This window comes from Centropristis striata, chromosome 2 (genome assembly GCF_030273125.1).
Source record: "Centropristis striata isolate RG_2023a ecotype Rhode Island chromosome 2, C.striata_1.0, whole genome shotgun sequence".
NCBI lineage: Eukaryota > Metazoa > Chordata > Actinopteri > Perciformes > Serranidae > Centropristis > Centropristis striata.
In genome coordinates, this window is record NC_081518.1 from 34,371,262 (window position 1) to 34,395,841 (window position 24,580).

General features: G+C 38.8%; 3 protein-coding genes across 3 annotated transcripts in view; all 3 read right to left on the minus strand.

The window, feature by feature from the left end:
* Positions 1-6,953, minus strand: part of myo5aa (myosin VAa) — a 66,276-nt gene extending 59,323 nt beyond the window's left edge. Inside the window, exon 1 of the mRNA XM_059349542.1 lies at positions 6,740-6,953. Coding sequence (XP_059205525.1) covers positions 6,740-6,766 — 27 coding nt within the window. The 5' untranslated portion in view covers positions 6,767-6,953. The remainder of the gene's footprint in view (positions 1-6,739) is intronic.
* Positions 6,954-11,771: 4,818 nt separating this feature from the next.
* LOC131986487 (cAMP-regulated phosphoprotein 19-A-like) lies at positions 11,772-16,613 on the minus strand. The gene is made up of 3 exons (XM_059351466.1): positions 16,441-16,613; positions 14,746-14,868; positions 11,772-13,442 (listed from the first exon to the last, which is right to left on the minus strand). Exons 1-3 carry the CDS (start codon positions 16,495-16,497, stop codon positions 13,272-13,274), a joined length of 351 nt encoding a protein of 116 aa, XP_059207449.1. The 5' UTR covers positions 16,498-16,613; the 3' UTR covers positions 11,772-13,271.
* Positions 16,614-18,010: 1,397 nt separating this feature from the next.
* The window catches only part of atosa (atos homolog A), a 34,364-nt gene continuing 27,794 nt past the window's right edge, over positions 18,011-24,580 (minus strand). Inside the window, exons 6-12 of the mRNA XM_059352076.1 lie at positions 23,429-23,554; positions 22,565-22,653; positions 21,480-21,576; positions 20,244-20,402; positions 20,055-20,123; positions 19,225-19,418; positions 18,011-19,102 (exon numbers count right to left, since the gene is read on the minus strand). Coding sequence (XP_059208059.1) covers positions 18,949-19,102; positions 19,225-19,418; positions 20,055-20,123; positions 20,244-20,402; positions 21,480-21,576; positions 22,565-22,653; positions 23,429-23,554 — 888 coding nt within the window. The 3' untranslated portion in view covers positions 18,011-18,948. The remainder of the gene's footprint in view (positions 19,103-19,224; positions 19,419-20,054; positions 20,124-20,243; positions 20,403-21,479; positions 21,577-22,564; positions 22,654-23,428; positions 23,555-24,580) is intronic.

The following is a 24,580-nucleotide window of genomic DNA, read 5'->3' on the forward strand; positions in this document are numbered from 1 at the left end:
CTCTACCTCATGCTGCGAGTCTGCTGGTTTTCTGGATGCCTCCAGCCACAAGACCAGATGCTGGCTGATCGAGCACTGAGCTCCAGAGCTCACTGGTGGATGAACCTTCCCCAGTGTGTCTGCAGACACAAAGAGCTTTCACAGACGTCCCCCCAAAGTTTCTTGTCCTGTGACACATAACTGGCCATCCCTGCTGTCTATCAAACATCCGGGCTTCCTTCATCGATCACATGAGTTTGGAGGAAGACAGAGCAAGAAAACAGGACTTTCCCACAAACCACTGACACGGCTCCAAATAACAACTGAGCAGTCAACCTTCTATGCTGGATTGAAAGGGTCCTCTTGTTTTAGAGGAGTATTATTTATTGACATCCAATCCAAGTTGTAGTTTCTAAATCTAATAATTGTGGAACAGTGACACATGCCTTTGACTTTAGGAGACCAGCTGAAATTGAAACAGTGTTGAAATAAAATACTAAATGTTTTTTCCCCAAATCATGACATGACTTGCTACACCATCGTCATAGTGAGCATATTATTATTTTAGCTATAAACATGCAGGCCTACTCTGTTTGTCTGTCCTTGGTGTGTTTGTCTGCTCAGGACTGTGATGACTACATGCCAGAGCATATACAACATGACTGCGCAATTACTATAACTAGGTTATCTCAGTAATCTAATGCACATGCTCTCAAATAGAGCTGAGGAGAAAAAAAATAAACCACTGATGTTAGATAATGTAAAATTTCACCACCTGATGCAGCTGAGGTAACACCTATGGCACGCAGAGCATGACTGTCCTGTTCCTGGACTGGGGCTGGGTATTGTGTCATTTCAATTATTGAAATAAAACGAAACTGTGGTCAAAAAAATTATACAAATCAAAACTTCATGTTGTCTTACAATAGCAGAGCCATCAGCACTGAAAAGGAAGAATTTTAAATAAAGAATTACCTTAACATCAAAATCAATCATTTAATCAAATCATGGACATGTAGAATTGTTGTGTATTTTTAAATTAATGCCACAAGATTGTAATAAATCAATACTTGCTTTGGTAGTGGGCCAATCACGGGTTGCAATAAATCAAGGAAGCAAAACCATACAAATAGTCTTTTTTTCTACACCTGGGCATAAAAATGATCAAATACAGGGTTCTGTATTAAGTAGTGGGTTATTTTGGTCTTGAGATATTTAAATAAACTATTAAGCCAAGGTATGAAATATATGCAAATATCAAGCAAATTTAAGTAATATGCCAAAAGTATGTATGTACGAAATTTCACTCAATTCAAAGGTTGTTGAAGTATTTAACTCAAAACAACAAATGTGAACTTCATGGTGATACTAGAAGAAAAGACAAGAGATCAGTAGGATTCATCCTCTGGACGCCTGGAAATCTGTATCAAATGTAATGGCAAACCATCCAATAGTCGTTGGGATATTTCAGTCTGGACGAAAGCAGTGAAAGCCACTGCTGCACTGCTCTCTGTGGGTTAAAACAGTCAGGCATGCTGTGTTTTGGAAACACCCCAACAAGTGATGCAACAGCAGGTGTTTTCTTCCCATCAGCTGCTCATGACAACACAGGCTCCCTCACATCACTGGGCGGCCTGTGGCCATATGCACTGCAAAGGTTCAACCCGACGCTGTTTTCTGAGCCTCATGCAACTCTTTCAGGTTCCTGTCAGTTGGACGAGAACCTACAGCACCAACACTGCAGTGCACTGTCTAAACTTCCAGCATTTACAGTGTGGGACAGCTTACTGGCAGTTTAGCCTTCTGCCAGTTTGAATTAACTAATGATGGTACATGTGTACCAGTAGCACGTGTGTGCACGAGCGTTGAAAAGGAAAAGACTCTGTACGATTGTCAAGTACTGTTTCATTACAGAGGAGTGCAGAGTGATGTGACTCTTTTCCTGATCAGCTCCAATCAGCTTTGAAGAAATTAAGTCATTTTTAGCGTTGTAACGTTACATCGGTCTGTATGGATATATCGATTCAATGATTAATGATGCAAAGTGAAAATATCAATACATATTTACGATATGCTTTTATTTTGAAATTCTGCCTTTCTATTCTTGTTGCATCTATAGACAGAATTTTATGTAAATGTCTGGAAGAGCTCATTAAAACTGTCAATACCATATTAAAGTTGCCTTTTTTGAGTTGTATAATAGGGTTATATTATCATCACAGGCCCCAGAATTGAAGTAAATCAACATAATATTGTGGCAGACTGATAACAGCAAATATCATATTATATTCCAAAGAACCAATATAATATCATATCATGATGAAACTTGCACCTCTACTTATTCCTCTCCAATATGATCACACAATTATCAACTAAATCTTGTGCTTAGGGGCAACAAATAAAGATAATATATATAATTATATATCATAACTTGACCTATAATTCCCAATCTGACTCTCTCTAGTGCCTCCTCAAAGAGCAGTTGAGTAATAAAACAGCATTCTCTCTTTAAAGTTACAGATTAAAAGCACTCCGCTTTCCATAAGTACCTCTTCTTATGTTTCCTTGCCCAAGAGCATGGTTCACTACTGCCTCACTGCCAGCTCCTGCTGTGAATTGACAGCAAGCCAAAGCCTCCTGTCTACTGACACAGACAAATCAAGGCTGTCATAACTTCATTCAGAGGCAGCGTATCTCTGTACGATATTGTCTACATGCTAAACTTGTTGAGAAGAAGAAAGTCTACAGAGGCCGTAGCTTTCTTCCCAGCTTAGGTTCATGAATCAATGCTGAGTCTCGTAACTCTAAAAATAAAAATATATTCTGTGCTAGAAAGACACTCCTTTAAATGCAGTATGTATTTTTGAAAGTCTTGGTTGTGTGTTGAAGAGCCTTTCCATTTCTGAGTCATCTAATGGAGCGTTGCATCGCCTCCACTTCCATGAGAATATCCTCCGTCTCCTCCAACTCTGCTTCTCGTTACACAGCAGTGTTTCATTCACATTCACCCCCTCTGACTAGTTTTCATCCTGGCTCACACTGATGGAACATACTCATTGAAGTTTGATATTAAAAGTAATTAATGTTAACAAACATTCCCCTTTGGCCTACAAAATGTGCCTTCACCTCTGACTCACCTCTCTCTACACTGGCGATCAGGTCAGACAAGAGCCAAACGTGGAGCGGAGCAGAATTTGATGCTGTGTGTGTGTGTGTGTGTGTGTGTGTGTGTGTGTGTGTGTGTGTGTGTGTTTGTACATGTTAACCAAGCAGCTCAGACCTGCTCAATAAGCTTTTATACGGCGTACTGATATGCACAAAGGCCAGAGTGTTTCCACCCCTGTGTTGGAAAAGTAGATCACAGAGAGGGGTCTGACATCAGAGGTGGACTTCCTAAACAGACTGCTCCATTCAATGCAGAAACTAACGTTGTGTTTCCCAGCCACACTGACACATACAGCCAAAGTTTTCCCTATGCCTCTGCAATTAAAACCCTTTAACACCCTATGAGCCAAATCCTGAGCTGCCTCAGCCAAAATCTACATACATTCTGTTGATGGCTGGTTGTAATATTTCACTTAGCGGTTATTTAAACAGATCCAACAGACATTAATATTAGGCAGGCAGCAACCCTTATTTTTAAATGTTTAATGTTGGGGCAAGCATGTTCATATGTTTTTCATTCATTTTAAGCCACCAAAACTATAACAAAGACATGTTTTCTGTAGCAAAACTGATGTTTGCTGGGAGAATATCCCAGAACTAGAACAAACACAGCTGACCCATGCTTAAAGATTTGTTTAAAAAAAAACAAAAAAAAACAACATTATGATTATGACTGATACTGTATCTGCAATATGATTTATGATAATGGAGGGAATGGTCATCTCTGCATCATTATTCATTGTGTGATTTTGGTGAGGATCTCAACCAAAAAAATATTTTTTTCTTAAGTCTGTAGAATACAACCCTGATTCCAACAAACTTGGGACATTGTCTAAAATATAAATGCAACCGAATGTGAAAATTTGCTAATATTGAATTCATTCTGAATTTAATGCAAATTGACCTGCTTGCACCCAGCTATAAACATATAAACAAACTGATTTTACATAATATGTGTATTGCACCAATATGTTTCTTGATCAATCAATTAATTATTTAGTATAACATGTAAGATTTTTTTCTTAACTATGAATCCTTTACTTCAACATATGGAGACTTTTGTCCAAAATTATGGTATCTGCAGTTGATTTCAGCAATCCCTCCAGCTTGGAAGACAACACTATTTGGTTCAAATACAAATCTAGGTGTCTGCCGCCTGTCTATAAAAAATTATGAATGGTTGGGATATAGAAAAGTTAATCTTGACTTGTACAATTTCTTTTTATCTTTTAAAAATACAGCAATTTCCCCATATTATTTTCAAGATTATTGGAAAAATATATTTGATACGTCGCTTCCTTGGTTGAATATCTTTAAGAATTTGTACAAATCATCCTATTCAACCCATTTATGGGCTCTTCAAATTACATTTTTCTACAAGATTCTACCAACAAAGAAATGTTAAAAATTTTGGAGAATAACTGAGGACAATAATTGCAGATTTTGCGGAGAAGAAGAGGAAGACATCTTACATCTGTTTTGGTACTGTCCAGATGTGGCTCTGTGCAAGGACTTGTCTTAACATTATCACCAATCAATATAATTTGGGGTTTGCAAGAAGAAAAAAATATGTTGTTAAACACCATTGTGCTTCTGGGGATTTTTTTTATTTTCAAAAAAGAAAAATATATTAAATTAGAACCATTCATTATGTTCCTAAAACATCATTATTTATTGACCAAGTTTATTATAAAAAATAAAATAAAGCCACAATCAGATGGTTGGCAAAAATTAGCAATTATAAAAGATTGGGATAAAGATCAATGATTTTTTTTTAACTTTCATTTTAATGTTTTATAGATAAGTTTCTATTGTTACCATATATTTTCCTGTTTTGCTGCTCTGGGTGTCATGGAGTTAATAGATTAAATATGGAAATGGCTGATTTATACATTCAAGATATGTATGCCTTTTTATGTTTGTTTTTTCTTTGTGGGGTGATGGTTTCTTACACGGGTCCTTCAGGGCCCGCTCCTGGGAGGGGTCTGGGTAATGCCTCTCGATCGGGGTTGGTTATAGATGGACGTGCTTGAGTTGTTGCGGGCCTGGTTCCTCAACTTTCTCTTTCCACATCTTTTTTTCCCCTCAGTATGCTTGTTTACTTGTATGTCTTTTATGTAAATGTGTTTCAAATTTAAAATAAATTTTAAATTCAAAATAGAAAAATATTTAATTTTCTAAGATGACTTAAAAAATCAGCAAATAATCACATTTAAGAGGCTGGAACCAACAGGAACCTGTGAAAGTTTGCTTTGTTTTGAAAACAATCTTGTTGCCAGTCCCTTTTCTGATGATGAATAATAGATTACTCAAAGAATTTCTGCACTAAATGTAACATGATGCTTTTTTTTTTGGCTCTTTTTTTTATGATCAGAGGTCAGGGTCAGCCAAAGACCAGCACCCAAAGGAGCCAGCAGGGACTCAAACATTTGCTGACACAGGGTTCAAATCAACAACAGAGGCAGAAAACGTCTTCCTTTAACCTGAGAGATTAGACTGAAATGCAGGGGTTCACATTACACTGCAGTGCTGCTGTTTAGTGCAGATTTAAAAAGAAAATTCTATAACAATCGCCATAACCACAAAAACACGTTTTCTCAACACCACCAACAGCACCACAATCTTATTCAAGCTGAACACACCAGCTGTCAGAGAAAGTAGGGGGATGGGTGACTCATCTCCTCCCTCACACTTTTTTTTTTAAATCTCGGTTTTAACTTTGCAATCACAGAAACACAGCAGCAGCAATTAATGACCTTGTGAGTCCTCCTCAGCAGCAGTGTCAGATGCTCTCTAGTGAGCATCTGAAGCTGTAGAGCTACAGTGAGGCTTCAGGGCCTCCACCCGTCTAAACCTCCCGGATGCTAAAGGATGCTAAACTGTCCGGATGCGGCGCAGCATCTCAGCGGTACCCAACCTGCGGGACTAAGTCGGCTCAAACCCAGAAGAACCGGGTCATAAACTCGAGACACGCACCTATATCAAAATAAAACACTAACACTCTGCCACGCAGATGCACAGGCTTGAACTAGCGCCAAGTATTATGGTTACAACCGTAAAACCAGAGCCTCCATGATGGCTGGCACCGCCTTTGCATCATCCCAGACCCCTGGCCTCAAGTGGGGGATGATGTGCGATTTAGAGGCCCGGTATGGCAAAAGATATCTTGTTTAGGTGGGAAGATAAGGTGACTAATGTCAAAACACTATTGATACGAGGTAACATACAATTTGATATAAAGAATGACGACTATAGGTAAACAAACGACTCTGCCGCATCTACTGTCTTTTTGTCAGCTGCACCCATTTCAGCGCTGGACTGACATCTATATTTAAACAGCCAAACACATCTCTTGTATCAGAACAGCATGTTTTATGTGGTTTTAACATATTTTTCATTCATTTCAAACCACCACCAAGCCTGCTTTTTAAAAAAAGACACGTTTTAGTAAGCGAAAATCAAACTGTCAGCATGTTTAGTGAGACAACAAGCTGTAAATTTAACAGCGTTTAGCTTGACGCCATAGCTGTATAACATTTATTTAGCCGACATGCTAGCACCTAGCTACATACATAAAAATATACACTTGTCTTACCTTTGTGTACAGCTCAGACGCTGCCATGACGGTCGCACGATATGTCCTTTTCTCCAATCTGGGCTAAAACTCCGGCAGGGCTCTGCGCTGCATGGGACTGTGTGAGTGTTTTCATGCAGCGGAGGGACAAATCCTTTGTTGCTGCTGCTGCGGGACTCAAGGGGAAGATGTGTCTCTTATCGCCATGATAACCTGGAGAGCTTGAGGCTGCTGCTGAGGTTTCGGTGTCTCACTTTGCATTCTGGGTACGATGGATGAAATGATTCAGCCAAACAGAGAGGGCTGCTGCCGCGTGTAAAACTGCGCCCCCCGATGGCCACAAGATGAAAATACATCAACAAAACAAATTTTGTATTATTCCTTCAACAATCACTACACAGTGTAGGCAAAGTATCTGAAATGGGCTCTTTGCTGTACCCTGGACAACAATATTCAAGGGCCCCATCATCACGACCCCAGAATCACCATGATCTGGCAAAATATAGAATACATTACAGTAATATAGAGTTAATATACTCAATACATCAATGACTAACTGTCATCAAGTGCATTTTCATGTACAGATGTGCAAACGCTCATAGAATTACAAATGCACCACTATGTCCTCTTGTCAAGGCAACTCACTCACATATGATGTTATGAAAACAAAACACATCAGCATCAGTATAATCCGGCAAAATTTAGGTCAATTTTGACAGATTATACATAATAATAATAATAATAATAATAATAATAAAAATACATTTTATTTGGAAGGCGCAACCACTTTCAAAGCATCCAATATTTATTTACAAAACCTATTCCCAGCAGCACAAATGTATTGAATTGATAGAGGCATCACAGAGGAAGACAAGACACAAACAAAAATCAAGAATCGAGAATCAAGCAGCATTTTGGTCCTCAGCTCATTTTAAACAGAAATCACCCTGTCACCTCAAAATTAACTGTTGAGCCACGGCTCCGATGGACAGTTTAACATATAAGCGCGAGATAACCAGATATTTAGCTTGTGCCCACCCTTTAGAGGTCATGGGCCCCTGGGCAATTGCCCAGTTGCCCATATGGTTAATCCGGCCTTGACTACACTAAGTATTTACATTTAATGCTACTTTATACCTCTCCTCCAATACATTTCTGAAGGAAATATTGGACTTTTTTTAAACTTTAATTTTACTTCACTACTGCATGATATGGTATATATAAACTGTATAAAATATTATATATATATACAAATATTAACCTTTTGTTGTATTGTTCCTTTATTAGGGCCCGAGCAGGCAACAACCTGCGAGGTCCCTATTGTATTTCGAATGATTTTTTTTTTCTTCTTCCCAAATGATCGCATTTTTCACTGCCTGAACATACCCCAAAACTCATGAAACTTTAAATATAAGTCACACCTGGCGAAAAATTGTATAATCAATTCTCATCCTGAATTTCCACCACTAGGTGGCGCTATAATAAAGGAAAGTGCGTTTTGGCTAATAACTCCCACATACTTTATCGCACATTCAAAAACCTTATATCCACGTGTTCACTGAGTTGTGCTGAATCTGGTGATAAAGCCGATGAGAAAGCCGCGCATGCGCAGAACCGCAAAAGCCGCGCATGCGCAGAAGCGGCAAAAGCGCATGCGCAGAAGCGGAAAAGGCCGCGAATGCGCAGAAGCGGAAAGGGCCGCGCATGCGCAGAAGCGAAAAACCCGCGCATGCGCAGAAGCGAAAAATAAAAATAAAATAATAAAATAATAATAAAATAAAATAAAAAAAATAAAAATAAAAAAAATAAAGACAAAAAAATAAATAAATAAATAAATGTAAAAAAAAGTGCGGCGACTGTCGGCGTGATGACGTAGGACCGTACGTGCGCGCTCCGGTCAAATCTATCTTCTGTTTGACCGGAGGTAAGCACAAAACTACTATTCTCTTCCATTAAAAGTTCATATAAATGTCATTTACGGTTGAAACAATGTCGGATTAACATATATAATGGATGATGATGTCACGGATGTTGCCTCTTAGTTTCGCCGCAGTCTGTACAGTTTATGTCGAGTTTTTTGTGTGTAATTATTTGCCGCTAAATGCGCTAGCATTGTTTAGCTCTGTTGTTACTAACGGCATTCGTCTTGCTCCCATCAAGCTATGAGAGACACCACGCCGCCGCTCATCACACTGTATGCTGTTTTGTTTCTTGTGCCACTGCAGTAAAGTGTCGTGTGTGGAAATCCTGGGTCTCCTTACTCATCATTAACCAGAACACAACGCAGAGAAAATACAGACCGGTTACATTTACTTCAGTAAAAGTACTAATACCACACTGTGAAATGACTCCACTCCGCTCATTTTAACTACCTAATAAACTTTTAAGTGGTTTAATTTATAAAAATAGGTAATCATTTTAAATGTATCATGCTTTTCATTTTAAATCTTGACCTGAAAAGTAACTAAAGCTGTCAGCTAAATGTAGAGGAATAAAAAGTACAATCTATGTCTCAAAATGTAGTGGAGTAGAAGTTTAAAGTTACATAAAATGTACATAAAAGTACCTCAAAATTGTACTTTAAGTCCAGTACTTGAGTAAATGTACATAGTTACTTTCCACCATTGCTACCTGCCTCCTCTAACTTATACATATCAGTTAAGAGTCCTCCTTCAGAAACTGTATTTCCTCCTTCAGAAATTAAAGGGATGGTTTGTGCATTATTATACAAAACTTGGTACAATTATTGTCAATGCCCTCCTAAGGATAACCCTTTAAGGTTTTATTGATCGGCCCCTAGGTGGCACTGTGGTGTTAGTCTAATTTCATATTTGGTACCGTGGCCACACACTAACGCTTAAGGCAATGAAATTCATAGGGGTGGTATAGACTGGCCCCTGTAACGCACACACCCCGACGGCAGCATGCCCCGACACGCGTGTACTGCGAGGGCCCGTTCAGTACTGCTTGTTTTTCTTTGTAATTGCTGAAAATGTGAGGGCACTTTGTGGTAAAATGTTCTTTGTGATGGTAAGAAAAAAGAAAACAATAAAAAAAAATCTTTATAAAAAACAAAAAATGCATGATATGGCAGTATTGTACTATAAATCTACAATAGTATATAAAATACTTCAATACAATCATTTTTAGTATAGTTACTTCTTAAATAAATAAATTGTATATGCTACAGCACGATACTACTAACCTACCTACTAGAATACAGAGTACTTCACTGCAATTATTTCACACTTATAGTTGATTTTTAAATTTCAAAAATATATGATATGGTGCAGTACTATACTACTAATCTACAGAGTATTGAAAGTATCTGAAATTTCCGGGGATTTGGCTGGCCACACCATAACATCAATGTTTTTGGTTTGGAACCAAGATTTTGCTCGTTCACGTGTGTTTGGGGTCATTGTCTTGTTGAAACATCCATTTCAAGGGCATGTCCTCTTCAGCATAAGGCAACATGACCTCTTCAAGTATTTTGACATATGCAAACTGATCCATGATCCCTGGTATGTGATAAATAGGCCCAACACCATAGTAGGAGAAACATGCCCATATCTTGATGCTTCACCACCATGCTTCACTGTCTTCACTGTATACTGTGGCTTGAATTCAGAGTTTGGGGCTTGTCTCACAAACTGTCTGCGGCCCTTGGACCCAAAAAGAACAATTTTACTCTCATCAGTCCACAAAATGTTCCTCCATTTCTCTTTAGGCCAGTTGATGTGTTCTTTGGCAAATTGTAACCTCTTCTGCACATGCCTTTTTTTTTAACAGAGGGAATTTGCGGGGGATTCTTGTAAATAGATTAGCTTCACACAGACGTCTTCTAACTGTCACAGCACTTACAGGTAACTCCAGACTGTCTTTGATCATCCTGGAGCTGATCATTGGCTGAGCCTTTGCCATTCTGCTTATTCTTCCATCCATTTGGATGATTGTCTTCTGTTTTCTGCCACGTGTCTCTGGTTTTGCTCTCCATTTTAAAGCATTGGAGATCATTTTAGTTGAACAGCCTATAATTGTTTGCACCTCTTTATAAGTTTTCCCCTCTCCAATCAACTTTTTAAATCAGTGTACGCTGTTCTTCTGAACAATGTCTTGAACGACCCATTTTCCTCAGGCTTTCAAAGAGAAATGCATGTTCAACAAGTGCTGGCTTCATCCTTAAATAGAGGCCACCTGATTCACACCTGTTTTTTCACAAAATTGATGACCTCACTGATTGAATGCCACACTGCTATTTTTTTCAACACACCCCTTTCAACTAATTGCCCAATTGCACAGCCTTAAGAGCGTACATATCACGAATGCTGGGTCTTGTTGGTTTTCTGAGAATCTACTGCACCTACTGGTACCTTGTTTGTCATGTCGCAATAATAATATACTAAAAACCTGGATTAATCTGGTTAGTCACATTGGACTGCTATTATTTTGAACACTACTGTACATGCTGGGAGAGCATTTAATGCAGAGGAATATGTGCACTTAATTTGATCCAATTTCCCTGATGTATTCTGTTAGAGGGAGTGAAAAAAGAAATAATCACCTTTTCTCAGCAAAATTTCTGTCTCAAAATCTTAACATTTTAACTAATTACTTCCTGAATCACAATGCCTAAAAGAGTATCTTTTGTGGCAAAGTAAAAACTGGATGAGTGAAATTCAGGAAACTCTTACAGTATAAATCAACTAAAACTTACTGAAGCTTATGATGGTTACTTTATTTTGAGTGTCAAAGAGTTGCTGAATCAGTCATTTCTGACATTTTAGTTTGTTGGTGCAGGTCTCAGTTTAGTTACAAAGGGAAAATTAAATTGAAATCTGAAAGTGTCAACAGTCATACAGAGTCTCTGACTGTTATGCTGATTACATCTGACTGGAGTTGACATTGATTCTGAACAAAACTGATCTAATGCATACATGCGGTTGTGTTCTAAATGTATGCATTGAATAGACAAACGAAAGCTACTTAAACATACAAAACATCTTCAAAGTGGTCATAAAAACACACAGACATGCGACACAGTTATTAAACATTTGTGCAAAACTATTTTATTTACAAAACAAAATGGCACGAAGTGACAGCAGGGCAGCCATATACATGCACAGCTTAGGCGATGTTGTGCTAGCTTCGCTTTACCACATCACAGGTAAACTTCATCCAGTCAGCAAGAGCCCTGGAAAAGCACTATACAGGGCCAAGACATTTTTTTAGATAAAACTACTTCAACTTATGAGTATAGAAGGTTTTTCCCACGTCTTACATGATTTATAACACTATGATCCCAGTGCCAAGAGCTGCTTCCAGTACATTTCTTTTTATTACCATAAATTGAATCTACTAACACAGCATACAGGACACAACGACTGGTCCCTACTGACAGATATCTTGATTTTTAGGTCCCACATTCACCTCTACCTCATCTTCTTATGTAATGTTCCATTCATGACAACTTGTAAGTAGAAACATTGACCTGAGGAGAGGAATGCATCATCATCATCTGAGGCTGAGATGGATGGCACACCACAAATACAGTGCAAACTCTCAACATTACTGCTCAAACTGCAGCAACAGCTCCTCTTTTGTTGTTCAAAGTTTCAAGATGTCTTGAATGCAGCATCTACATGTCACCTAGTGCTGATATGCTGCACCTGAGCTTTTCAGCGTCTGTTTAAATGTCTGTGTTCAGTGCACCTTGATGAAATAAAATTGAGCTCAGTGAGGTTTGCCTTTGGGGAGCCCTGCGTCACACATGCAGCTCCATATCACACGATAGTGCAGCTTCCTCCCGCGGTTCACAATCAAAGTGTTAACAAAATTTAGCTTGGCCTTTGGATTACTATATTCAGTAAATCACAAGCATTTGGACAGCATAATTTAGAATAAGGACATACAGTGAATGATACAAATCTGATGTAAAATGTTCTAAAAGGCTGACATCTGCCCCTGTGCCAAACAAAAAGAAATTTATATATATATATGTATATATATACACACGCACAAGCTTTCAAACTGAAGGATCCTGATGACCATACTAAAGCCCTCTAACCATACAAGGTGCAGCTTCTGCTGCCCGCCCCTCTCTTCAGACAGTAAACATCTTGGTATCAGTTGTCCATCAGTCGTACAGAAGCGTCACTATTCGCTCATCACACACACACACACACACACACACACTTGGAATTCCCATCTTTCAGTGTTTCTTACATTGAAGTAATGAGGAAATACAAAGGAACATGAAAAAGTAAGAAGACCATGACAAAAGGGCAGTCAGTTTGGAGGCGTGGGGAGGGAAAACAAGGATAGGAGACAGTAGAGGCAGGGTCAGATGGGGTGGAAACTAAAATAAACAGGACTTGAAGGGATCAGCTAACCCGTCCGCTTGGTGCTAGGTGTGGGGTCCAGGCTGAGGGGGGGAGGCAGAGGCGGGGGACAGTGGACAGGTACTGTGAGGGGTGGGAGGGGTAAAGTTACAGCTCTGAGACTTGAGTGGAGAGGGTTAGGGCTGGGAGGTGCTGCAGGGGCTTGGTGTGCATCAGCCTGCCAGTTTACTGGCCACCAAAGAAGGTTTCCTCTGGGGCAGGTCCTGGGGGGTGGGGATGTGGTCCCCTGTGATCTCGGTCTTCTCAGGCGCAGCTGTCGGCAACTGCTTGTTCTTTATCTTGGCTTTGGCCATGTTGTAGTCGCCAGAGTCAAAGTACTTTTGCTGTGAAGAGACACAAGATTTACATTTTGAGATGTGATCTATTAAAAACAAACACGTTATTTACATTTCAAGGAGAAATCAATTGTATCTTTAGTACGTAGTAGTAAAGACTTGCTTTCTTATTTAAAGTAAATGGTTGAGAGAGGAAACGCCATAAATTGTGCTCTTTTTAAGGGTAGTCTGTGGAGTTTTTGACCACTAGTGGCTCTATGGAGACACATTTTTATGATTTTTTATGGTCCTTGTGTGGTTTGTATCCTGTGCGCACATTCTTATGTATAAGCATGTGGGCGATGTGATGCACAATTTTTTCATTGGACCTGCATGATTTCGCTGATTCACATTTGGTGACTTTCCATGATATGGTAGAAATGTGCCAACAAAGACAGCGAAGAAGATGACTGCTAGTAAGTAAACATGGATATTCAACTTTGCAAATGTTTAACAAGGGAGGATATGCAGTCAACATGTCGCAAGGATGCACATCATGTGTTCAAGGATGCACAAGGATGCACATCATGTGTTCTGGTGAGAAACACTGACTGCAAATACATTTTTTGTCAACAAACAAAAAATGTACACAGGGCAACTTTAAGATACATAATTAAATTTAGTAACTGATACTTTTCATTATTGGGACCCCTTTATCAATTTTTATTATTACAAAAATATTATAATGGCAAGTACAGCTCACAAGTTATTACCAGGACCTAAAGTGATGACTTCAAATTGCCAGTTTTCCCAGGCCAGCAGTGTACGCATTACAGCGATATGAAAACACAGAAGCTGCTAATCCCCACATTTGAGAGGCTGCAATCCAGCTTGTATTTTTACTGAATAAATGAAATGTTTTGTTTATCATAATCGCCCACTAATGTCTGTCTTTGTATACTCATTCAAGCATTATCATTTTATAAAGCATGGTAAAATACATGAAGACAGTGTTATTATATACACCTAGCTACAACTAACAATCTTACTTCCCTGCAATAAATCCTGAATTCATGAAGGGTTATAATGTCCAGGCTTTGTTGGAACTGTTAAGTGTGTTGATTCAACTTTATAGCCACTTTGGAGACAGCTGTTTGTGGTGGTGTTAATTTGTATTGTGTTGCACTGAGAGGGTTTTCTAAAATGTTAGTTTTCACCAAATGGCATGCTGTGAAAACTCCTACCATGAGCTAATGTTAATTGGTTGAACAGAATTAGTTTAGGTACCATATAGTGGCAAAACGGCAGCAGGTTTAGAGACTGTACCCAAATTAACTCTGACTGTTTTGCAGACAAACAAATGATAACTCACCCCTTTCTGCAGGCGTTTGCGGAGCAGGTCAGAGCCCCCGGGTTTATTCCCTAAATTTGGGTATCTGGCCTTCAGTTTTGCCTCCTCTGACTTCTCAGGACTGATCACCTTTTCCTGAACCTCCTGGAAAAAAACAGAAACATCAGGCATCGAAATGAGGGGGAAAACGTTTAGCTCTAAAACCACATACAGCACAACTAGAGAGTATATTCAGCTGCTGCCTTCAGGCTCCCATTGAAACATTTGTCAGCTGATGGTACTGTGGTATGGAGATATTCTGAATCCATGTTAAACCTTTGACTACTAAACCCTCACAGAAATCAAATATATCTTAATAAGACCTATGCAACTGGGGCCTATTTCTCACAAAGCCGGTAAAACAATGTATTCACACCTGGAATAGTGTTTCAGGTTCAAATTACATTAAGTCACTGCATTTTATTGGGTTGCATTGCCCAAAACAACATAGCAATAAAAATAAATATTGGCTAGTGTTTTTCCAACACCACCCTCACAAAGTAACGTTAACAATCAGGTTGTTGTGCATTAACAGCCGCGGCGATTAAGTAGGTAGAAAGCTAGCACCACCCAAAACTGCGGTAGTATAACGTCACCCTGTTAAAATAATCCCCTAACTCATTTTTTCCAAGTTTTGCAGGAACACAAAAAACTTCACCAAATGTGTAACATATGTCATTTATTGATAATTTCACTCAAAAAGGATGTAACAAAGGATGGCTATTGGCATAGTAATAACACTATGTGTAAATGATGTAACTTAAGAGAAATAAATGACTTAGGCAATTTTTTGAACATACCTTTGTGACTTAAGCAAGATATGGTAACACTTTATTTTGAAGGTGTCTACATAAGAGTCACACAAGCCTGTCAGAGACATGACATGACAAGTATCATGAGCATTAATGTTACTTCAAAGTGTCATTAATGTTCATGACACATCCCATGTCATGTTTATGATACGCTCATGTCACTCTTATGTAGACACCTTCAAAATAAAGTGTTACCATATCTTGCTTAAATCACAAAGGCATGTTCAAAAAATTGCCTAAGTCACATTTTATTTTGATTTAGGCATGACAAATCCGCTTAAGTCACACACTTGACATAGGCCATTATCTTAAAGGGGTAAAATCAAATGATCTGATCAAGTGGGGATGTAGGCGATTTTACCATAGGTGGCCGGCGTCATGAGGAGATGATTTAGGCAAAAAAAAACAATTTTGACAAAAAATTACTTAGGCGATTATTTTAACAGTGTGACGATAAATGGAATAAACGATAATGCTGGTGTAATCAAGCAAAAATACAGCAATCTGTTGGGTTGAGCTAAGCTAGCAGCTGTGCTAGCTGATACCTTTTTCCAGTATGTGAATGTCATGACAGTTAGCTGCTAACATTAGCATAGCTAGCGGCACCTCTGACATTCACACCGACCACCCGATACATTACCTCTATTAGCAACATGTACAGTAGGCCACCCAATCGGTAACGTAATGTTGTTATGACGTTTGACAAATAACATTAACTATCATACCAAGAGCTTTGTAGCTGGCTTCGGTTGAAATGTCAACAATAAGGAGCTAAGCTAAGCTATAAAACGTAGGTTAGCGTTAGCTGTAACAAAGTCAGCGGTGCTTCTGCGGGTGCGAAACTGCTAAGCCGCTGCACAGTTACCTTCTCGTCCATTAATGTCTCCTCGGCCGTCTGTGTGTCTTCGTTATCCCCCGACATTTCTGTATTATTATCGTGATCTCACACCAGAGATTGCTCACTCGTTGAACAAGTGATCCACTAATCCCCTGCTCTGACTTTCCCTACCCATACGAGTCCTGTCGAGCGCGCGCTCCCGCACAAGAAAAAACTACGTCACATGCGGAGACACCATGCGCGCCCACGTTCTGGCACTCCTCCCGTGCACTCGCCAACAGTGCTGAGATCGGATTTACGTTGCATAACATCCCGATCAGCTGTTAGATCCATGTGCTGTTACACAAATCCAGATTTCAGACAAATAATCCTCAGATGTGGAGGATGATGAATGCTGCAACGAGGGACACAGTGTATTAATTGTATGTGTTCGCATACCGATATTGTTTTCTTCATCATGTAGTGTTAGAAGCTGAATTATGCGGTTGCTCTTCTCAGATTGTGCTCAACTACAGTTGAATTTAATAAAAGCTCAGTGGCCGCCATATTAAAGGACCAACACCTACTGCAGCTTTGTGTGTCAAACAGGCAGCAGTAGGCCTACTCACCTACTATTGTCAGCTGCTGTAGATTGCTGCGTGTCGTCTTATGAGTGTGATGTAGTGTGTATGTATATGTACATATATATATATATACATACACATATATGTACATATATACACGTGTATATATGTATACATATATATATAAATGTATGTGTGTATATGTATGTATGTATGTATATATATATATATATATATATATATATTGATAACATGTAGTTTTGTCTAATAAGAGACTGTTTTTTTATGTAATGTATGTATGTATGTATATATATATAACATGTAGTTTTGTCTAATAAGAGTGTTTTCCCTCAGGATTAGGCTGCATATTTTGTCCAAATATGGCATTTATTAGTTTTCCTTCTTTTCAGTTTAATGTGTCCCTGATCTGCCAATCTAGATATACAGGGTGAGATGGGTTGCCTTTCTGTACACTTATTGTGTTAGTCTTGTTGTGGTCTTGGTTTTTAGATAAACCTGTAGATAAAATATTCTGGCTATTCTCCAAAGCCAGTAATAGCATTATGCTATTTTTGGTCCCATATCTCATTTTTTTAGTATCAACAAATTAAAGCTGTCACTGGTAATACGATTAAGTTTCAAGTTCTTAATTGTCATATGACGTACCCACAAGGTGTCTGAGAGTAGTATGAAAATAAAAAAAATCCACATTGATCCAAATCCATATGAGCTTTAAGTGAAGGAAGCAGTAGAAATGACAATGTTTTGTTCCTTTCCTCCCTGTGTGACTGCTTGGAGATTAAGCAGCAGGAAACATGATGATAAAAAATAATAACACAAAGACAGAGAGCAGCATTCAAGATTGCTTTAGAAGATATATAGATATATTTTTTTTCAGATTTGAATATTAATGTCAAAAATACATACTATGATATACAGTTTGCACTACATCATCTTAGCATGACAGACGTCACAAGTAGTAACTGAAATATTAATTTAAATATTAAATAAACTGATGGTAAGTAAACTGAAAGTGAATGTGTAAACACTAAACTAAGGTTACTCTTTCTATTGCAACACTTCCAATAAAGTGGTTCTGTAACAGTACAAAAGTATTAGAATATTACTATTTTCTGTTTCATTTCCAGTTATAATGAGAAAAAAAATCCACAGTGCACTTCTGATGTTCTGCTGTGATGCCTTCAGTTGAATCGAGCTTGATTGCTTGTTCAACTTCTTTAGTGGTCCATGGTATGGGTGATGGGTTTCTTTTTGGATGAGGGGATGGCGTTGCACCACAGTCTACCACCTGCTTCCTCTTCCATACGCACTCCCTCTGCTCCGAGCTCAGAAATCAAAGGGTCAAAGCTGAGTTCACTTTCAGTTCAATCAATCCAATCTTCAAAATAATAATATTTTACCATTAAAGGGCCTTGTATTGCATTTATAATTAAATTAATTTAAATTGAACACTTATTAATTATGTCTTGAACAAGTCCAATTACTATTTTGATTGGCGTAAACAGAGTGAAGTAGCCTAAACTCTGCTAAACGATCACAGGTCTCTACTCTCCTGCCAGACGCTGGAGGGGATACACACAACAGCAGGAAAAACAATGACCTATCACATCTGGAACAGCCTTCTTTAACCAGGAGAACAGGATCTGAAACATATTCTATAACTGTAATCTTTGACCCAACCTCTTTGATCCAAGGTTGTGCACTTAACAAAGAACATCATTTCTGACGAGTCTCCCAGGCTCTCAGCCTCTCCCCTTTGTCAGTTCTGGGTGACAGAGGGGATGAAACTCAAGATTTTGGGCACATGCCAGGTGAGTCTTGTTGACTGCAGTCCTTAAATTGCTTCTCTTTTATCTAGCCGTGGGCTGCGTAAGAGTCTATCGCTGGCATCAAGGTGTGACTGAAGCTTCGGTGGTGGCCAGCCCGGGTGGAGGAGGGAGGGAGTCGGGCCTCAGCAGCGGGGAGAGAATGGTGGGTCGATAGGGGACTCTGTGGAGGACTGGAGCTCGTAGGCAGCTCCGCTGTCCACCTCCATGGACTTCCTGGAAAACAGCAGACGGATGTCCCTATGGAGGTAGATCTTCCCAGACTTAGAACTCTGGAACCTGGAAGGGATCGGAGAAAGAGATGAAAGACATAGACGATGAATAAGGGAGGAGACACATCACCAGTACCAAGTATGTTCCAGCTTTAGTGTGAATTTAAGAAAAAAAATGAACCAACTTACCTCAGATGAACGAGGTAGCGCAAGGTGCGTCCCTGGCCGAGGGGCTTCCTGCTGCTCTGATTGTTTGTGTCACGGCGGACGGGAACAGAGAAGGTTCTCTGGCGCAGAAAGGTCTGGTGTCCAGCTGGCATGGCTCGTAGGTCGTACATCACAACAAACATCTTCACCACTGTCTTGTTGGGATTGAATAAGGTCTGAAAGGTGCAACCAGAGAGCAATGTAGGATTTAGACGTGTTTCTAAGTTAATATGAACTGATTTCATCGATCTATAATAGAACACAAGCATACATGCTGTGAAAGATACATATCATAATACTGTACATTTCACAATTATACCATTTATATAACCCCCCCCATATATATATATATATGTATGTATATATATGTATATATATGTATATATGGCGATTCTCATATATATGTATATATATGTATATTTGTAAGTCGCTTTGGACAAAAGCGTCTGCTAAATGACATGTAATGTAATGTAATATATATATATATATATATTTGTATTTATTTATTATTATTATTTATTAATAAATTATATTTATAATAATATTATTATTATTTATTATATCATTATTATTTTTTTTGTGGGGGTTTTTTTGTTTTGTTTTTGAAATGTATAGGTCTATGCACCAAAAACAAGCCTTTATTACATTAGAAACTTTCCTCTAAAACCACTAGGGGTCTCCCTTTCCTTTTGTTACTTGGAACTAATTTGCTCTTTGTTCTCAGCCATGTGTACACCATGGAGCAGATATTTTATACTAATAAATATCTTTTAGAACATGTCTTTCTTTGTGGAAAAATAGGGTTTTCTCACCACTTGAATGGTTCCTGATGGAGGTACACGATAGCCCCTTTTCCCCAGGGACTCCAGGTTTATCACACCCTGCGTAAAACACATGACAGCCACTGTGACATAAACTGGCACACAAAGGCAGTAAATAGTTGTAGATACAAATTAATCTCACGGCATATTTATCGACTAACTGGAAAATAAAAATCTCACCATATATGGTGATGGAGCGTTGTCATCGGATACACTGTAGAATGACACCTCCACAGGTAAGGTCAGGTGACTGGGGCAGAAGGACCCGCTGGCTCCGACCTCAGCTGTGAAACCTTCCACTAACCCTAAAGGCTCCAGGCGGTAGTTCAGCACACACTCCTAGGTAAACACAGTTCAATATTTTTATCAGTATTTACGCCAGACTTCTAAATATTAACAGCCAAAATGCCCACTAATATTCCAGATTTTCAGCCATATAGAACAATTACCTGACAAACGTTTTAAATAGTCATATAAAGACTACATTTGCTATGATCCAACCTTTAACTTGAAATGTATTAAAAGTCAAAATTGTTAATTCTTCACAACTTTGTGAACTGACCATATGGGCTACTGTATAAAATTAAATACATATATTTGCTATTGTAAACTACATAAAAAGATAAGCCTACAATAAATGTATGTCTTATTTCATTACAAGCAGGTTGAAATAGATAACTTGAAATTAGGTTAAAAGAAGAAGCAGTTTGACAAAACAAATAACTGCTGGTAGGTCTGAATTTCACATTAATCAAAGTCTCCCTTTTTTGCATTAACTATTAATCCTCATTAACTGCATCTCATTTTCCTCAGTGAGGTGGATTCTCAGGGCTGCTTTTCTGAAGAGAGTGTCCACACTCTGCAGGTACATTGGAAATTTGGGACTTTTATCACTTAATCTGTTTGGCCAGTACGGATGGACCCGAAGCTGATATCATAAATAATGTCAAATAGATCGTTACATTTCCTCCCGAAGTAGCTTATTATTTAAAAAAAAAACAACCCATCATTGACAAGTCTGTGTGTCTGCCAATATGTTTCTTGAAATGATGAAAAGTCCTTTATGAGGATGTGGAAATATATTTTATAATTAATCATATGCCAGTTTTATAAATGTGATGCTCTAAATGCATAAAAATGGCAATGCCAATGAATATTAGGTTTGAGAATACAATATTAGACTTAATATGACTGCCAGTATAAGCCATGCATATTTCTGGTCTTCTACCTGAATACAAATACAGAGACAGATCATTTTGTTGGCTGAATGAATACACAAACAGGTAATGACGTCTCACCTCTATGGACAATTACATGCTAACATAAACCTGGATTATAATATAATTTAGATTAAAATATGATTTAATATTTGTATAATTTGATAATTGTTACTGAAATAGTGTGTTTGTGTTATACCTCAAAGTTTCCCAGCAGACTGAGACTGGCAGGTGGAGCGCTGGCACTGAACAGCTGCTGTGACTCATCGGTGTACCCCTCTCTTTTTGGACACACCCTGAAGCATTAAAAACACACTTGATTAACTTGTGAGGCGAGATTTATGAAAGAGCATCTTCAGTATCTACGTGACAAGCATTTCTGGTATGTCTGAGTAGCCTTGCATCCATGGTGAGATAAAAATTATTGTAAACAAAAACAATATCAGCCATCTCAAAATATTTGGTACTCGTAACAGGCAGATAAAATGTAATTTATGTCCATGTGTATTTATTAATCAAACACATTTCCTACAATTAAAAAAAAAGCCAGATTGACCAGAACTTATCTGGTGGCTGAAATTAACTTTACACCCTGAAGGAAAAACTCTAAAAACATCTGCTTTATTAAAAGCAGTACTAAGCTACCACCCACATCTGCTGTGTGTAGGCAGTGCCACGAAGCTCTGTGTATGTAAAGCCTGTTCACTTCAGTCTGCCATTTTGAGCAGAATGTGTGATTCTAGATGCAGCCACAGTACAGCAGAGCTTCAGCAGGTGGCAGCGTGAGAGGAGTAGTCAGCAGAACAGGGCTGACCTAACCTCAGCACTCAGAACAACACTCTTATTGTCCCATCTCTCAGCACATGGACAATACTTCTGAAACCTGTTGCTGATTCACAGCTACGTCAGCGTGTTAGCGTTCGAAAATGATGGCTAATAGAGATCCCTTATACAAGTTGATGTGATTAAAACTTTAACAATAAATCAACTTTAAACACAATAAACCATAATATGCCCCGCTGGCACTTACACATAGTAACAGCTGAAATGTTGCAGAGTGAGAAAAACAAGTTTTAAATTTATGATGCAAAGTATGAGTAACTCGATCCAGATGGTACTAGAATAAACAGATGACGTGGGAGGAAACTGTAAAACAAAATAACTTGTTGTCCTTTTACTGTTACTTAGATATTAAACAGTTGAAAGCATCGGGACTTTCCCCTCATGGACAACCTGAGTTGGAGTCTGGTTAGCAACAAAGATCCCAGATAAGAAGATGTGTACCTTTTCCCAGAGGCCCAAGGCAAACCCTTACAGCCAGTCAGAGAGGTGTCCAGGTCAAAGTAGCCTGTTTGATTTTTCCTCTGAGGAACCTGCGGCATACACACAGGACACGGTTAACACAGAGCAATCACAGTTGCAGTATCCAAGGTAAGAGCTTGGAGAACACATTTATATTTCTTTTTCTTTAAATCTTTGACACTTAATTAGAATTTTAATATCGTGTAATAGTGGAGTTTTCAATGACAAGAAAATCTCTCATCAAAACAATATATATTTTCAAAATCATACATGTTTTTATATTGTTAAAGATTCACAAGGCCTCATAAAGATAAACCAACTTCAAAATATTAATGTATAAACAAATTTTGTGCAATGTGCGTCATGATGCGTGTGTGAAATGTGAGCTTGTGCGTTGGTGAGACTGAGAGTTCCTGTGAGTGTCTGTGTGTACATTTTAGCGTTTACAAGTGTGAGTGAGACCGTTCAGAAGGCAGGAAACTGTGATGATGAAACAACTGACGGTGGTTGATGAGGCACAGATGGGTCACATGCCTCACCTGCCGGTGTGCGTGTTTGTGTGTACATTAACCTTGGCTAACAGCTCAGTTACCCAGCAGCAGCAATAAAAACAGCTGCCAGATATTTCAAAGTCTCTTTACGACAAACATTCACAGGTTCACTTCTTACACTGGTGTAAGTACTGTGAGTAATGCTTCAGATGGCTGGAAATAAAGGGTAGTGAGTGTTGTTGGACGTGGACAATGACTGAGTCAGTAAGTGTTTGTGACTGTGAGCCTGCAGAGTGTTATGTTAACAAATGCACAAAGCAGGAACTGCTGATGAATGTGAAGATGAGTTTCTTACAGGGCTGGAGAGCAGAGGCAGGCCAGTACAAGGGTGGAAGGCCTTGGTCGCCGTGGCGTCTAATGAGTGGCGATTCTGTTTCTTCCAGCTGTTGCAGGGGCGCAGTGGGGAGGGGCTGTGAGCTCGCTGGAGCACAGAGACGGACAGGGATTAGGACAGTTTGAAAGTATGCAATGCAGTTTAATCTGCATTTATCAAATCACCTTCTCATAAATCATCTTGATTACCACTGCAGTCACACCTGCTCCCGGCAGAACACTGAGCAGTGTGTATAAATGAGGTGGTTCCTTTCTGTTTGAGCTGTTAAATTTGAAAAATAGTATGCCTGTAGTTAGCTATTCACTAAGCTCAGATTCAATCACAAAATAGTTTAGGCTTCTTGACCAAAACTCAATGGAATGAGTGATTTGTTTTTCCATCAACAGCTTACTATATACACTATTTTCAGAATATAACTTTAAACTTTAAATAGGCTAACACCCCCATAAACTAGGGTTGGGCAATGTCTACCAAATTGGCATATGATGATGTCCACAGTGAAACATCATGATGGACGATGATATTGTCTGTGCAAGTAATTCAAACCGATCAAATCACACTTTGGTGCTGCAGCGCCTGAGCTTTTTTTCCCCCACAAAGTCTAAGCCGAATGAACAAAATGGGACATGTTTTGCCGTTATTCCTGGTCACGCTGCCTCTGTCCTCTCATCTGCTCTCTGTGTCAGAGTTTCACACACTGACAATTAAAAGTTTATTGGTCTTTGAAAGGGCGTACTTGCTTTATTATGCTATCATATTATCATATCAGTGCCATTAAATGGTCTTAAAATGACAGTTATATTGTTAATTGTAATTATTTTTGGGACAATGTATCATCCAGCAAAATGTGGTTATCATGACAGGCCTAATGAGGGCTGGCAGAGTGGTGACAAGTGGGACACACACACACAACTACAACAATAATTTGTTGTCAACAAAGAAGAGAGAAGTTGGATTAAAACACACACAGATGGAGCGTGCCTTAATTCTCCGATCACGACACCATTACTCCATTATAGCTGCACATGGTAAACAGTTTTACTGCTATATTGAGCATCTGAATATTGGGCACCACTCCGATTCTCAAAAACTTGGGAAACACTGTGTTATATG

Excerpts from the sequence above, each read along its gene's own strand:
- LOC131986487 (XM_059351466.1), bottom strand. The coding sequence starts at position 16,497 with ATGTCGGGGGATAACGAAGACACACAGACGGCCGAGGAGACATTAATG. Across the intron at positions 14,869-16,440 it reads AGACATTAATGGACGAGAAG|GAGGTTCAGGAAAAGGTGAT; the intron begins GTAACTGTGCAG and ends GTTTTTTTCCAG. Across the intron at positions 13,443-14,745 it reads GCAAACGCCTGCAGAAAGGG|CAAAAGTACTTTGACTCTGG; the intron begins GTGAGTTATCAT and ends GTCTCTTCACAG.